Here is a 16,775-nt window from a genome sequence, read left to right as displayed (position 1 = left end):
ATATGTACTTATATTAATATTAAAATACACTACGTATGACGTTAGATATATATAAGATTTATATATATATATATGTACAATTAATTTATTTTATGTTTAATTATTATTTTTTTAAATTTCGCACCAGCAGGGGGACTGTCTGACAGCCCAAACAGTCCCCCTACTGGCAGATCCACAGCCAGCTATAGGGTGCCATGTGATCGCTCTTTGCCAGAGGGGAGTAATTAGAGTGATAGAGGGGAGTTATTAGAGTGACGGAGGGGGAGTTATTAGAGTGACGGAGGGGAGTTATTAGGGTGATGGAGGGGAGTTATTAGAGTGATGGAGGGGGAGTTATAAGAGTGACGGAGGGGAGTTATTAGAGTGGGAGAGGGGGGTTATTAGAGTGGTGGAGGGGGGTTATTAGAGTGGGGGAAGGGAGAGTTATTAGAGTGATGGAGGGGAGTTATTAGAGTGGGGGAGGGGGTTATTAGAGTGGGGAGGGGGAGTTATTAGAGTGATGGAGGGGAGTTATTAGAGTGGGGGAGGGGGGTTATTAGAGTGGGGGAGGGGGAGTTATTAGAGTGATGGAGGGGAGTTATTAGAGTGGGGGAGGGGGAGTTATTAAAGTGGGGAGGGGAGTTATTAGAGTGGGGGAGGGGGAGTTATTAGAGTGATGGAGGGGAGTTATTAGAGTGGGGGAGGGGGAGTTATTAAAGTGGGGGAGGGGGGTTATTAGAGTGGGGCAGGGGAGTTATTAGAGTGAGGGAGGGGAGTTATTAGGGGGGGTGGTTATAGTGCTGAGGGTGTGGTTACAGTACCGGGGGTGTGGCTATAGTGCGGAGGGGTGTGGTTACAGTATCGGGGGGGTGGTTATAGTGCGGAGGGCGTGGTTACAGTATCGGGGGTGTGGTTATAGTGCGGAGGGGTGTGGTTAAAGTACCGGGGGTGTGGTTAGTTCGCCGGGGGAGGGGTTCGTTTCCCCGCCCAGAGAGCTGTCAGAGTGCCGCAGGTAACCAGTGAGCCCCGCCCAGTAAGCGTCACCAGGGAAACCAAGCTAGCTGATACTGACACGTCAGGAGTCAGCCCTCTGGCCAATCAGGAGCTTCGTACCGACATGCGACATCCCAGGATCCCTCGCGCCTGTGACGTCAGCCTAACACGGAAGTGAGGTGGAAGGAAAGGTAACCAGAGAAATAATAATAGAATCACCGACCGACTGTGTAATAAATAATAACAATATATAATAATAACAATATATAATAATAACCTGTAATAATATATAACAATATATAATAATAACCTGTGATAATATGGTGTATATAATAACAATATATAATAATAACCTGTGATAATATGGTGTATATAATAACAATATATAATAATAACCTGTAATAATATAGTGTATATAATAACAATATATAATAATAATAACCTGTACTAATATAGTGTATATAATAACAATATATAATAATAACCTGTAATAATATAGTGTATATAATAACAATATATAATAATAATAACCTGTACTAATATAGTGTATATAATAACAATATATAATAATAACCTGTAATAATATAGTGTATATAATAACAATATATAATAATAATAACCTGTACTAATATAGTGTATATAATAACAATATATAATAATAATAACCTGTAATAATATAGTGTATATAATAACAATATATAATAATAACCTGTAATAATATAGTGTATATAATAACAATATATAATAATAATAACCTGTACTAATATAGTGTATATAATAACAATATATAATAATAATAACCTGTAATAATATAGTGTATATAATAACAATATATAATAATAACCTGTAATAATATATAACAATATATAATAATAACCTGTGATAATATGGTGTATATAATAACAATATATAATAATAACCTGTTATAATATGGTGTATATAATAACAATATATAATAATAACCTGTGATAATATGGTGTATATAATAACAATATATAATAATAACCTGTAATAATATAGTGTATATAATAACAATATATAATAATAATAACCTGTACTAATATAGTGTATATAATAACAATATATAATAATAACCTGTAATAATATATAACAATATATAATAATAACCTGTGATAATATGGTGTATATAATAACAATATATAATAATAACCTGTTATAATATGGTGTATATAATAACAATATATAATAATAACCTGTGATAATATGGTGTATATAATAACAATATATAATAATAACCTGTGATAATATGGTGTATATAATAACAATATATAATAATAACCTGTAATAATATAGTGTATATAATAACAATATATAATAATAATAACCTGTACTAATATAGTGTATATAATAATAACCTGTAATAATATATAACAATATATAATAATAACCTGTGATAATATGGTGTATATAATAACAATATATAATAATAACCTGTTATAATATGGTGTATATAATAACAATATATAATAATAACCTGTGATAATATGGTGTATATAATAACAATATATAATAATAACCTGTGATAATATGGTGTATATAATAACAATATATAATAATAACCTGTAATAATATGGTGTATATAATAACAATATATAATAATAATAACCTGTAATAATATAGTGTATATAATAACAATATATAATAATAACCTGTAATAATATAGTGTATATAATAACAATATATAATAATAACCTGTGATAATATGGTGTATATAATAACAATATATAATAATAACCTGTGATAATATGGTGTATATAATAACAATATATAATAATAACCTGTAATAATATGGTGTATATAATAACAATATATAATAATAATAACCTGTAATAATATAGTGTATATAATAACAATATATAATAATAATAACCTGTAATAATATAGTGTATATAATAACAATATATAATAATAACCTGTAATAATACAGTGTATATAATAATAACCTGTAATAATATGGTGTATATAATAACAATATATAATAATAACCTGTAATAATATGGTGTATATAATAACAATATATAATAATAATAACCTGTAATAATATAGTGTATATAATAACAATATATAATAATAACCTGTGATAATATAGTGTATATAATAACAATATATAATAATAACCTGTGATAATATGGTGTATATAATAACAATATATAATAATAACCTGTAATAATATGGTGTATATAATAACAATATATAATAATAACCTGTAATAATATGGTGTATATAATAACAATATATAATAATAATAACCTGTAATAATATAGTGTATATAATAACAATATATAATAATAATAACCTGTAATAATATTGTGTATATAATAACAATGTGTCATATTAACAGACTAACATTCACTGAGTCTAAATCTCACAATCACTATTCTATCCTAATTCTCCTTGACCCTTCTGCTGTTATTGACACTATTGATCATCAACAGCTTCTTCTCATCCTCCGTAATGTCGCTACGGGATACTGCTCTCTCCTGGTGCCCCTCCTACCTCTCCCAGCGCTCTTTCAGTGTTTCTTGCTCTGGCTCTGCCTCTTCACCCCAACTTCTCTTTTGGGGTTCCTCAAGGTTCTGTCTTTAGTCCCCTACTGTTCTCAATCTATACTGCCTCCCTTGGTAAACTTATCAGCTCCTTTGGCTTCCATTATCATTTCTCAGCGGATGACACAACAATCTACCTGTCCTCTCCTGAGCTCTCTCCGCCCATCTTGATTTGTGCTCACTTCCTTAAACTCAACCTGTCCAAAACAGAACTTCTGGTCTTCCCTCCCTCAAGTGTTGTTACTCCCGTGTCTCCCTCCCTCCAAGTCAACAGCGCTACCATCACCTCTACCATGCAGGCTCGCTGCCCAGGTGTTCTATTTGACTCCGACCACTCCTTCACGCCTCATGTCCAATCAATCGCCAAATCCTGTCATTTCTATCGCAAAAACATTGCATGCATCCGCCCCTACTTAACGCCAGATGTGACTAAGGTGTTGGTCCATTCCACTGTACTTTCTCGCCTTGACTACTGTAATCCGCTTCTCAGTGGTCTTACGTGCTCCCAACTTGCCCCATTACAGTCCATAATGAATGCGGCGGCGAGGCTCATCTTCCTGTCCACCCACACCTCCCACTCCTCACCCTTCTGTCAGTCCCTACATTGGCTTCCTATAAGATATAGAGCTCAATTTAAAATTCTGGTTCTTGCTTTCAAATCTATACATAATGCTGCTCCCACCTATCTATCCTCCCTAATACACAAGTATGTCCCATCTAGGCCCTTACAATCTGCTGAAGACTTACATCTATCTTCTGTCCGTACTCTCGCCTCTGATGCTCGCCTTCAAGATTTCTCGAGGCCTGCACCATTCCTGTGGAACTCGCTTCCCTCCTCCGTTAGATGCTCACCCAATCTCCACTCCTTCAAAAAATCGTTAAAAACCCACTTCTTCATAAAAGCGTATCAATGAAAATGTTAATAGCTCCCTACTGATTCCTCTCCTGCAACTGTCACTAGTCTAATACTATCCTCACCTTTTGTGTCACTATACCCCACTCCCTCTAGCATGTAAGCTCATTGAGCAGGGCCCTCAACCCCTCTGTTCCTGTGTGTCCAACTTATCTGGCTACAACTACATGTCTGTTCGTCCACCCATTGTAAAGCGCTGCAGAATTTGATGGCGCTATATAAATAACATAATAATAATAATAATAATAATATATAATGATGTAACATACAGGCAGCTTAATGTCACATGTGATACATCTGGCAAACCCTTTCCTCACTTCATAAATTTAAGATAACAATCGTATCCTTCCTGTGTAATCACATACTGTGTGAGAATAATGTATTCCATGAGAGAGAGGTGAAAAATAGTCCTACATTTGGAATATAATGTGTGTCTTTCTATTACAGACATTGCAAGCATGCTGAAGGCTGTCATCTTGATTGGAGGGCCCCAAAAGGGTGAGAACACAACTGGCTTCTAACAATTAGCTGGAGATGAATGGGGCAGCATTTAATAATTCATAGTTCCTTGAAGATGCAGAGAATTTAATAGACGATGTAAACATTCAGCTACGTTCAGCATCTCCATGCAGAACGTGGAGATGCGGAACGTAGGTGCTACACAAAGTCTAATTGACTGTCACTAGAAGTCTAACTAAGCAGTAATGTAAACACTGCCTTTTCAAAATACATTGTTTAAATTATAAAGCCTGCAGGGACAGGCTGTAGACACCAGAACCTCTAGATTAAGCTGTAGCGGCTCTGGTGACCATAGTTTGCCTTTAAATAAACCTTTTCCTGACAGACACTAGAGGCGCTTCCGCTGTGACAACTGTTTAAACCCCAGTTCTTACAGCTAAACTACATTTCATTGGAGGGGCGGACAGGTGGGCACTGGATTGGGTTAAAAAGATGAGTTTATATGACGTCATAAGAGGTGGATCGTGTAGCTGCAGGCTTTGGATCTTGGCACTCTGTTTTATATTTAGATTGGAGGGGCAGCTTAAAGTAAAGGCTGAGGAGAACTGTATAGTTTTAGGAATACAGGTTTGTATTCCTAACGCTATAGCGTCCCTTTAATTTTCTTCCTGAGGTTGTTCAAAGCGCGAATATCTACTCCTTCCTTGCATACTGTTATACTTTATTGTTTATTAGTACATTTTAGATATAGCTTTTTATAGGCACCTTGCTTTACACCTTGTCATTTTATACAAATACACAAAATTAAGTCCTGCTGTCAAACTCCTACTTTTCCTGGGCGGCATCAATGACTATAGTACATATCAGCCCCGATACAGAATAATCTCAAATCCCATTGCACATTTACACTGGAGTTTTCTTAGCGTCACTCCAATGGACATTTTAAAATAACCGATTTAAGTCTGGGAAACTTTCATAGTTAAAGTAGTTCACTTCCGCTTTGGAGAGATGTTTTGGAAGCCGTAGAACAGTATTGTCTCACCTTCGCTCCGAAGATATGTATTAACAAGCGTGTCAGAGTGCCATGCCAAACATAACCCACAAACGGATGGATTGCCAAGACTTCACATCACCGCCTTAGGGGAAGAAGTGATGGGAAGAACATTGAGTTTTCCCAGTACATTGATCTTATCCCCAAAATATGTCTAGTGCTGTTAAAAGTTATGGCACATTAAATGTAGGTGTTTTCATGAATGAGTTTATTGTAAATTTTTTAAATGTTGGGGGTGTAGATTTACCAAATAAAATACCACCATAGTATTAGTAATAGTGTTTACTGCTGTGTACACTACATGTCCCTTAAAAAAGGGCAGCTGTTGGTTACTGAAACATTGAGGTTTATTTCTGCACTTTATTACTATGGCTAGTTTACAGGTCTTGTATTAAATTATTTTGGAATTTTTGCTTTATATAACTAAATCTTTTTTTTACTTTATTTAGTAATTTTGTGTGTGGGATACACAGTGGTCCTGCACCCAGTTTCTGATATTTGAATTTATATAGAACTTGTTTTCATTATCTAGAGATGTAGACGGAGAGGGAACTGACCATTATTGTATATCCCCTCTAGGTACCCGCTTTCGCCCTTTATCATTCGAAGTTCCCAAACCTCTCTTTCCAGTGGCTGGAGTTCCGATGTTACAGCACCACATTGAAGCCTGTAGTAAGGTAAAGCCGTAGCGTCCTACAGTTTCCGGAGACGTGTCCCTATATATTTACTGTATGTGGACGTAATCTAATGGCTTGTGTGATGGGAACCTCCTTTCTTCCAGGTACCCAATCTGAAAGAGATTTTGCTGATAGGCTTTTATCAACCAAATGAGGCTCTAAGTCGGTTCCTTGTCACAGCACAACAGGAGTTTAAAGTAGCCATTAGGTAAGCACATAGGTGGATCATACATTTTCACTTTAATGCATTCAGAATATTTTTTCATCTTATAATAAACAATTCAAACATCAATCCTGAAAGGACAAAACCGCACCACACCCTCTCTATATTCCTCTGTATTGTCTATTTTATTCCAGGTGTGAAGTAAATATCTCTCAGGATCATGATCTAGTCCAGACTCCATTTTAACCATTATGTTCTACAGTGGGATCGTAATACCTTAATGTGATCTGCAACTATTTGTCTACCTCATTCTGGCTCTCATCAATTTCAAGGATCTATAACTCTCATACTTGACATCCTTAGACATAAAGACATAGGCGACAATATTCCACTCTTAGTTATTTTATTAATCAGATATTTTGAAATCGGGCAAAGGCCAGAGTCCTGTACATCACAGTTTGAACCAGTAGCCATGTATTATGTAAAGCACGCAAAGCTGCTGTTTTTATAGTGGCTTTTACTAGGTAACCTGTGAACCCCTGTTGTCACATTGTCCCCAAAGAACAATGAAGACGCTACGTAGAAAGAGTAATCCACAGGCACATTGAATTGGATGTTTATTGCTCCACTTTTAGAACTTTTCATAAATGTATTTTATTTTTTTTATTCATCGTACCCAGAGTGCTTTGTGACTCCTGTTAGTATATTCATAGAGATAAATGTTAAGTAATGAGACGCTGACGATCAGTAGTTATTGCTGACCTTATAACCATGATTTAATATTTTCGATAAGCTTTTAAAATGATTAAATAGTTTACAAAAAATATTGCAATATTTTTATACTTTTGTTTACATATATATTTATTTTAAATATTTTGCAAATAAATCATTTAAAAAGTTTATCCAAAAATAGTATACGGACACTATAATTACCGGAACCACTACAGCTTAATGTAGTTGTTTTGGTGTCTATAGCATGTTGCAGGCTCTGCTATATTGCTGCCTAGTAACAATTCTAAGTGCAGACGCTCAGACAGCTACTAGAGGTGCTTCCTCTGTCTGTGCTGCACAGTGTGCAGCATTGGCGTTCAGCGTCTCCACACTCTTCATGGAGACGCTGAACATTCCCCATTTGAATCAATGCATCTCTATTGGGCATGCACAATAACCTTCCAGTGCTTTCCTACAGGAAAACAATGAATTGGCTGAGATCATCAAGTTTAAAGAGCTCAGCCGTGGAGGTTGGGCCAGCCGTGACGATGGAGAAAACTACCTTTTAACTCCATTCTGAGGGGATCCGTGGACCTAAATCTTTACTCCAGCACTGTATTGTTAGAAATATCTAAATAATTTGACAAATGTATCAAACAAATTGAATTGAGGCCTGTATGTGAAAAGTCCTGGGGTGTATAAATCTCACCATGGTGGCTTGTAGAATTGACGTGCATGACATTTGGACATTAATATCTATTTGTTAATTTCTTCTATTTGTTCATTTTTGGTAGATACCTGCAAGAGTTTTCGGCTTTAGGTACTGGGGGTGGGATTTATCATTTCCGTGATCAGATTCTCTCAGGGGGTCCACATGCCTTCTTTGTGATGAATGCAGACGTGTGTTCAGAGTTTCCCCTGCTCCAGATGTTGGACTTCCAGAAAGCTCATGAAGAAACACATCGTTACATCATGCTTGGTACCACGGTAAGTGGTAGATATGCATTAATATCTACTGTCAAAAAGCTGTTATAGTAGATATGCAAAATGAAATAATATATATATAATGTAGAACCACTGTTATAATAAATATGGGAAATGAAATAATATAATAGCAAATTCTATTTTTTCATACTAAATAAAAGAGGATTCATCTGTAGCATATATTAGATTGAAAAAGAAAACGGTCATGAACGTTACAAAATTACTTTCTCTACAGTTGTATTTCATAACCATGTATATCTTAGTAAATTTCTATTGACACCTGAAATTAAGTAAAATGAATGCGTTAGCCATATTACATTAAAGGATCACTATAAGGTCAGGAACACAAACATGTATTCCTGACCCTATTGTGTTAAAACCACCATCTAGACCCCCTGGGCCCCTCATGTCTCCATAAATATAGTAAAAATCTTACTGTATTCAAGCTTGAAGCTGTAACTCTGCATGCTGTTAGACTCAGAAAAAAGGGTAGTGTGCTGACATCATCAGAAGTGGTAGCCTGATCCAATCACAGTGCTTCCCCATAGGATTGGCTGAGACTGACAAAGAGGCAGATCAGGGGCAGAGCCAGCATGATTTAAACACAGCCCTGGCCAATCAGCATCTCCTCATAGAGATGAATTGAATCAATGAATCTCTATGAGGAAAGTTCAGTGTCTGCATGCAGAGGGAGGAGACACTGAATGTTTGGATGCATTTTAAGCAGCCATGACCCAGGAAGGATCTCTAACAGCCATCTGAGGTGTGGCCAGTGAAGTTATCATTCGGCTGTAATGTAAACACTGCATTTTCTCTGAAAAGACAGTGTTTACAGCAAAAAGCCTGAAGGTAATGATTCTACACACCAGGACAAATTCAATAAGCTGTAGTTGTTCTGGTGACTACAGTGTCAATTTAATAGTGCATTTATTAGATTACTTCTTATTTTACTTTTAATATTTTCGCCTGTAATTCTATTATGTCAATAAGTGATATGAGCTACAAACATGGAGGTTGCAGTGGATGTAACGGCACTTTATACAAACCAATATATAATTGCACCTTTTGTATTTCTGACTTTGGTGATATGTGGCCCATCCACTACAAGTATAGTGCGTAATCCATATATTCAGCAGTGATTGATAACACCTTGTATAGATTATATTTTACTACATGCCTTAACCACACCTTTTCATACAGACATTCTATCAACGACTGACCCTTGTTAACACTAACAGGGCAATTTACTAAACCAGTAACTGGGGAGAATTTAAGGGGAATTGCCCAAATATAGACCAAAACAGTAGAACTGGAAAATATTCTTCAACTCCGTTATTATAACCTAACATTTACAGTTCACAGTTTAGTGAATACATCCCACTGAGTGCACAAAGGTTTGCAGTGTTGTACAAGGATCCGTTATCTCATATAGATTGTTCACTTGTGTGTTTTCCAAACCTACACAATGTCTTAGAATGTCCTTGTCCCCGCAGGCAAACCGGAAGCAGTCATTAAATTACGGGTGCATTGTTGCGAAGGTCGATAGTCAAGAGGTAATGTAGCAAGCTCCTTTTTATTTTATTTTTTCATATATTTGTAGTTTGTTAATTGATTTAATAAGTCGCTACATGGACTCATACAGTCTTTGTTTTCTCTCTCTTTCTCTCTCTCTCTCTCTCTCTCCCTGTCTCCTTCTCTCTCTCTCTCCCTCTCCCTCTCTCTCTCTCTCTCCCTTAACCTTTTCACATTTGGAACTGTCTTAGGACAATTTTTCACAAATGGTTCTGTAGGAGATTTCGTCAGAATGCTTTAGAGCAGCAGAGCATTGTGTTCCTGACCCTTCCTATCTTTACAGTGAACGATTTGCTATTCTGGGCAAATAAAGATCAGCTATTGAATTGATTTTTGTGATTTTTATACCCGCTGTCTCTCTTTTTTTTTTTTTTTAATCTCAGGTTTTGCACTATGTAGAAAAACCCAGCACATTCATCAGTGACATCATTAACTGCGGTATCTACCTATTTTCTCCATCAATTTTCCAACACATTGCGGAAGTTTTCCAGCGCAACCAACAGGAACTGCAGCTGTGAGTCCGATTTCCTCCCTCGTTCTCAGCCGGGTCCCTATTCATTCATGATCTCCTCTCTCTCCCCGGACATCCCACTTACTTTTTTGTTTACATTTTTACTTTTTCTTTCTCTCCTCCAATGCTATGTCCTTTGTTCCTCTCCCTGTTCCTGCATGGGACACAGTTGTTCGTGCATCAGGTGAGTCGTGTGTGGTGTAATCACATGGAATGCGCACCGGGTGACGGGTGCACTGGCCATTTGGTAGATCACTTTGGCACTAAAGCTGTTTGTGAAGCTCGGCTAGGCACTAGATATAGGTTAGACCCGATTCACACTAAATCTACTTCAAACATTTGCAGTGCCAAGTTAACCATTGCTGGTGTAGACGATAGAACCCATGCACAGCACAATGAAACGGCTTGTAGTAAGTTCTATATATCTTTTATCACTTACCTTCCCTGTTGACCAGTAGTTCTCAAACCTTTCCTCTCTAATGACATAAATATCCAGAATTAATAAAAACACGATTTGTACCCTCAATGGTTAGAGGACAGTTACCTTGACATAGTATAGGAGTGCAGAATATAATATAAAGTTATCGGCAGCTGTAACCCCACCTTACATCACATCATAAAGTCCTCCCTAAAATACTCCATCTGCTCTAGCCGTCTCCCTTGTTTCCTCAGATTAAAACTTCTCACTCTTACAAAGACATCTGCATGCTGCACCTCCCTAATGTCGTCTGACCTTCCCCCCAATAATAACCCAACATCCCCATAACATCTGTATTCCAAATGTTTTACTAATACCAACACCTTGCGTGTTCTAAAGCATGTTCATCTAGTAATCATCTTGTAATCAAACTGTATTACTGATCAAACAGCAGTCAGACCATATAAATGAATACCAAGGATTGGGGCAGTAATTGACTGACGCTTTCAGCCTATCACTGCTCCGCTACGCCTGGTATGGTATGGAGTGTAGGGAAGCATAGCTCTACCATTAGAGGCCAGAGTCCAAGCATCTCCGTTTAAGGATGATGTTAGACCATGGCCTCCAGGCACCATAATCACTTCAATACATTGAAGTAGTTATGGTGCCTACAATGTTCCTTTAAGTGTCAAGAAGAGCTTTCAAATCAGTAATTAGTGGGGTGTAGTTATTTTATGTAAATTGTGTCTCTTTATTAACTTATGGGGAGGGGTGAAACCGTCTCTTGATTACCTTCTAATTCTAAGCTGCAATTTTGGACCTTTTCCTTTTTTTCTTACTGATTAGATGAACATTTTACTTTTAATGATAAAGAGATTTTGTTTGCTTTGCTATAAATTCCTCTGGTTATTGGTTACATTAGTATCAGTATATTTGTCTTTACCAGACTAATTATTTATCGTGTCTAGGATCATAGCTAAACCCATGAAATAATGGGTGTAATGTGCATGGTAAGAATGACATATCTTTGCCAGTCTGTAGGACGTTCAATATATGTTCAACTCGAGCTAAATAAATATGTAATCTAGAAACGCCAACATTTGCATTCACATATAATCACAGTCCTACCTTTCCCATTTTCTGCTTAAATCTACTTAGCATAGCTAGAATTTCCACTTCAAATCTAATTCACTGTCAATTTTTTTTATTTTTTTTAAGATCCTTTAGTCAATTAGTGTGTTCCCCTGAGACGTCAATCTGACATATCCCGCTTCTTGATATTTTCTGCTAAGTGCTGATGAACGCTTACCTACTGTCTCATTCTGCATCTTACAACACAGATCATATTCACAAACTTGAGATATAGATAGATAGATAGATATATATATATATATATATATATATATATATATATATATATATATATATATATATATATATTTTGTTATTCCAGTGTTGTTTTCATGCCCCCAAACTGCCTGTAATGTTATTTTCTTCACATATTTTGTTGTCCCAGCGAAGAGAACTCAAGTTGGCAGAGGACAGAGGTCATTCGACTGGAGCAAGATGTGTTCACTGCTCTTGCCGGACGTGGCCAGCTGTACGTCTATAAAACAGATGGTTTCTGGAGCCAGATTAAATCAGCTGGGTAAGAAAAGAGAAACAGAGCATTCCGAGGGAGGTAAATGGTACAATATTGGGAGTAGGTTTCTGTATAGTGTGTGACATGCAGACCCGTCTTTGTTGACGAGTTTGTCCCTTTTCTGGGTTAGATTATTACCCAATCTTGCTTAGTTATGATGTTCCTATTGGATTTAACTACAGTTTGTGTTATTTTTTTAATAGGTCTGCAATTTATGCCAGCCGCCTTTACCTGAACCAGTATCACACCACACATCCAGAAAGACTGTCGCTCACAGAGAATAGCGGGCCAACCATCTTAGGTAATAAAATATAGACAGCTTAATCTTATTTTTTCCATTGTAATGTTCTTCTGAGCTGGTGTGACAGCAACATTTTAACCCATTTTTATCTGTGTGGTTGTATTGTAGGAAATGTATACATTCATCCTACAGCTAAGGTGGATCCTTCTGCCGTGGTGAGTAAATACCTTGCCATGTTTTCTATAGACTATGTGTAATTCTCACACACAAACCATCTCAGAATATGTGTTTGGAGACATTTTCTACCCTCCCCTCGACTCTTGAATATCTCTGAAGTAAATCTGCACAATAAGGAAGGAATGCAGAATTTGTCCCTAAAGTTTAGGAGATATGTTTGGGGTTCAGCGATGCAACATGCTAAAATGTGACTTCTAAAAAAAATTGAAATGAGTTGCAGCTTTTTATAAAGGAGTATCCCCTCTTTGCAGCTTGGCCCCAACGTTTCAGTAGGAATGGGAGTGGTGGTCGGAGCTGGTGTCCGAATCAGAGAGTCGATTATTCTGCATGGAGCTGTGCTGCAGGTAAGCCGGGAGCTGCTGGTATAACCGCTGTAGTCACATCTGCACTGCTCTACAAATCTATTGACTTATTTCAACAGGATCACAGCTGTGTGTTGAACACTATTGTCGGATGGGATAGCAGCATTGGCCGTTGGGCGAGAGTTGAAGGGACACCCAGTGACCCCAATCCTAATGACCCTTATGCCAAGATGGACAGTGAGACCCTTTTTCGGGAAGGGAAGCTTACCCCTTCGATTACCATTCTAGGTAAAAAAAAAAAAAAAAATGGGAGTTTGTCTTCATTTCTCCTAAACTGTATCGTTTTGTGGGGGCTGGAGACTTAAGTGTAGAACCGGAGGTGCCGTGGTTTATTTGCCAATTGCAGTGATCTAAACCCAGTTGGAGAATTTAGCATGAAATAGCCAAGTGTAACTGTAGCTTCGATGGATAACTTTTCTAAATAAGCAATTTTTAGTATTCGATTCACTCCGTGAATAAACTCCTTAGCATCTGAAGTGCACGGAAGCAGAATAAACTTATAGCTCAGCAGCTGAGAGAGGTTGGGGTGTTTTGCAACACAAATTACGGTGTGAGAGACTGAGAATTTAGATGTAGCAGACAGCCCCAACACTGTTCAGTTTCTCCAATGTACACCCTGCTGTAGGGTAATGGATTTACTTGAATATGCAAAAAATAATTCTTTGGATTCTAAATTATTATATTAGTGCAAAGCCCAGTCTATCTTGCTTTTTCTTAACCTATCAAGGTGGGCGAGGGTACTTTTAGGTTTGGAAGAATATACTAATCAAAGAACACTTACTGCCAAAGTGTTACACTACATTAAGCAGCCCAGCTCGATCTCACGTCTAACTACTTCTCATCCTATGGTCTTCTTTCACTTGCAGGATGTAATGTGTCCATTCCAGCAGAGGTTGTTATCTTAAACTCCATTGTCCTCCCACACAAGGAACTGAGCCGTAGCTTCAAAAATCAAATTATTTTATAGTGTGGGTGCAGTTACAGGGGCAAGGAGCACCCACATCTACCAGCCCGGAACATCATCTGTCTCCAGCATACAGCCTCCGGTTATCACGTGGGTAAAGTTACTAATGAAGGACTGTTTGAAACCAGTGACACTTTCTAAGCATTCGGAATTAAGTCAAGCCATTAAAGGGTGGTCTATCAAGAACTTTGACACTAAAAAGCAACTAGCTGTGTGTAAGTGTATATATTATTCCTTTGGGCAATATCTTTATTGTAATAAAGTCTTATTAATAGGTGTCCTCTTCATACTAGATTATGTTCTCAACTTGTGCTAAAAGTAGAAATAAAAGTATTTTCTGAGAGTTTTGAGCTGTCTCAAGAAAACCTTCTGATAACCTCTCATCTCACATGAAACCTGCACGATCTCCTCTAGAAATCCTTTCACCAATTATATGTTAAGAGCAGCCATGCTTGACCAATGCGTATATATTAATAACATCAGAAGTAGCTGTGTTAAAGGTATGTAGAGTTAAGAATAAAAATTCTTTGCACAAAGTGGAATGGTGTGTAACGAAGTGTTACAGGAGAATTGGTAAGATGAGAACAAATGCTAAAACGAGGTAATCAGTTACTGGGAAGTGGACAAGAATAATGGAGGCAGAGTAACTGGAGCCAAATACACTACAAACATATGGAGTACGACTAAAGTGAAATACTTAGTACCACAGCTGGTTAGAAGACCTGGCTCCTCAGTGACTGCCCAACTGGAAATCTTCACCTGATACAGACGGATGAGCAGCAAGGTACGGAATTAAGACTGGAGCTCAATGTACACCACAGTAAGAGGCAACCAGACCCCATAAGGGTTCCCAAAAGATCACCCTAACAAAGAGCTAAAAATTATACAGCTTTATTGCAGGAGTCACCAGATGAGGAACAACGGGGAGAGAAGATTCATCTGATAACTTAATGTACTTCAAACTGAATACGTGTGACCAGTGCCTATAGTGGAACAAAGCAAAACTGGAGTGCTTGGCATGGGGATAGTGAGAACCAGACAGAATGGAAACAAAGAATGTGTTTTCATTGACAGCTCTCACTATCCCCACGCCAAACACTCCAGTTTTTTTTTTTCTACCCTCATTTGTGTTTAATGGGGAACTATAGGCTAGGAATACAAAATTCCTAGCCTATAGCCAGCCACTAGAGGTGGAGTTAACCCTGCAAAGTAATTATTGCAGTTCCTCAACAACTGCAATAATTACATTGCAGGGTTAAACTGACAGGGACAGTGTGCTGAAATGGTCCAGGTGCCTATAGTGTCTCTAGGTAATTTGTATCACACATATTAACAGTTCTAAGATACTCCTTCTGTATTGGAAACCAATGGTTTTTATTTAGCGAAAAGAACTTCATAGCATAATATGCATGTCACAGTGTAGTGTACAGCAACAATATAAACCACCCTCGCAGTATAGAGCACAAGTGCCAGTCAGTTTCTCGTTTCCCCTTCTGTAAACCAATACTCAGATTCAGGGCTTCATGTTGTGGTGCCATCACCCACAAGCTTGTGTTCACAAAAATACAGGTTTTAAAAATATTAATCACAATTTTTTATTTTTTTTATTTAAATGTTTTGAACACCCAGTGCTAAATATTATTAGAATTCACAACGTTTGAGTGCACTTAGTCCATCCTTCAAATGGTGAAAAACACAGGTTGGAATAAAAGTGCACAGTGCATATGTGTCAATGATATCCCAGTGCTAGTAGAATAATGTTCTTGCTTTATCATGAAGTTTAAAGGAAGAGTTGCAATCTCTGCCTTTCCTCAGGCATTGGGAGAGGTAAACAATCGTCCAGGTTTTCGTGGCAGGTTGCCAGAAGAAGGTGGCCTGTTAAAAGAAGAGCGGGGAATCAGTAAGCAAACAATGGCGATAAAAGTGGGAGAGGTGTGGTACTGTATAACCTGTGAGAGGAGATTTACACCATGGCTGAAATTTAAGAGAGACGGTCGCTTATAAAAGTTTGTTGTAACAATGGAAGCTTTATGAAAAGATTACTTCTGCGGTTCTAGAATGTTAGTGGAACTCAGTCAAAGATAGGCACAAGAAAGCATTTTTTTTTTTCTCATAATGCGCAACATTCTGCAGATCTTGGGAGCGTTATCTGCTAGGAGATCAATACTGGAAGATTGAGGATCCCAGGAGGGATAGCTCAGGTAACAGTCTTCCTCCTACAAGGATTACTGTGCAGAAATGGCACCACGAGAGGTATTTATAAAGCAGCTCTCTATCGTTTGATAATGCTGCATTTTTGCCAAGGGTATATTTAAAGGGACACTATTGTCA

General features: G+C 37.4%; 2 protein-coding genes across 3 annotated transcripts in view; one reads left to right on the top strand and one right to left on the bottom strand.

Annotated features, from left to right (window-relative positions):
* Positions 1-1,043: 1,043 nt before the first annotated feature.
* Positions 1,044-14,787, top strand: GMPPA (GDP-mannose pyrophosphorylase A). Of its 2 annotated transcripts, XM_063429304.1 has the most exons (14): positions 1,044-1,163; positions 4,900-4,950; positions 6,542-6,639; positions 6,744-6,847; positions 8,308-8,500; positions 9,991-10,050; positions 10,453-10,583; positions 10,750-10,764; positions 12,515-12,646; positions 12,844-12,941; positions 13,050-13,096; positions 13,370-13,462; positions 13,540-13,708; positions 14,347-14,787. In XM_063429304.1, exons 2-14 carry the CDS (start codon positions 4,911-4,913, stop codon positions 14,445-14,447), a joined length of 1,281 nt encoding a protein of 426 aa, XP_063285374.1. In that variant the 5' UTR covers positions 1,044-1,163; positions 4,900-4,910; the 3' UTR covers positions 14,448-14,787. The 2 variants fall into 2 exon arrangements, with proteins under 2 accessions (XP_063285374.1, XP_063285375.1); XM_063429305.1 differs by lacking the exon at positions 10,750-10,764 and having other exon boundaries at positions 1,050-1,163.
* A 1,256-nt stretch (positions 14,788-16,043) lies between these two features.
* LOC134570633 (rac GTPase-activating protein 1-like) overlaps positions 16,044-16,775 on the bottom strand; it is a 37,897-nt gene continuing 37,165 nt past the window's right edge. Inside the window, exon 17 of the mRNA XM_063428561.1 lies at positions 16,044-16,319. Within this exon, the coding sequence (XP_063284631.1) occupies positions 16,256-16,319 (64 nt within the window). The 3' untranslated portion in view covers positions 16,044-16,255. The remainder of the gene's footprint in view (positions 16,320-16,775) is intronic.

This window comes from Pelobates fuscus, chromosome 8 (genome assembly GCF_036172605.1).
Source record: "Pelobates fuscus isolate aPelFus1 chromosome 8, aPelFus1.pri, whole genome shotgun sequence".
NCBI classification, from domain to species: domain Eukaryota; kingdom Metazoa; phylum Chordata; class Amphibia; order Anura; family Pelobatidae; genus Pelobates; species Pelobates fuscus.
Note: the sequence above shows the minus strand (reverse complement) of the source record. Positions and strands in the feature narration are given on the sequence as shown.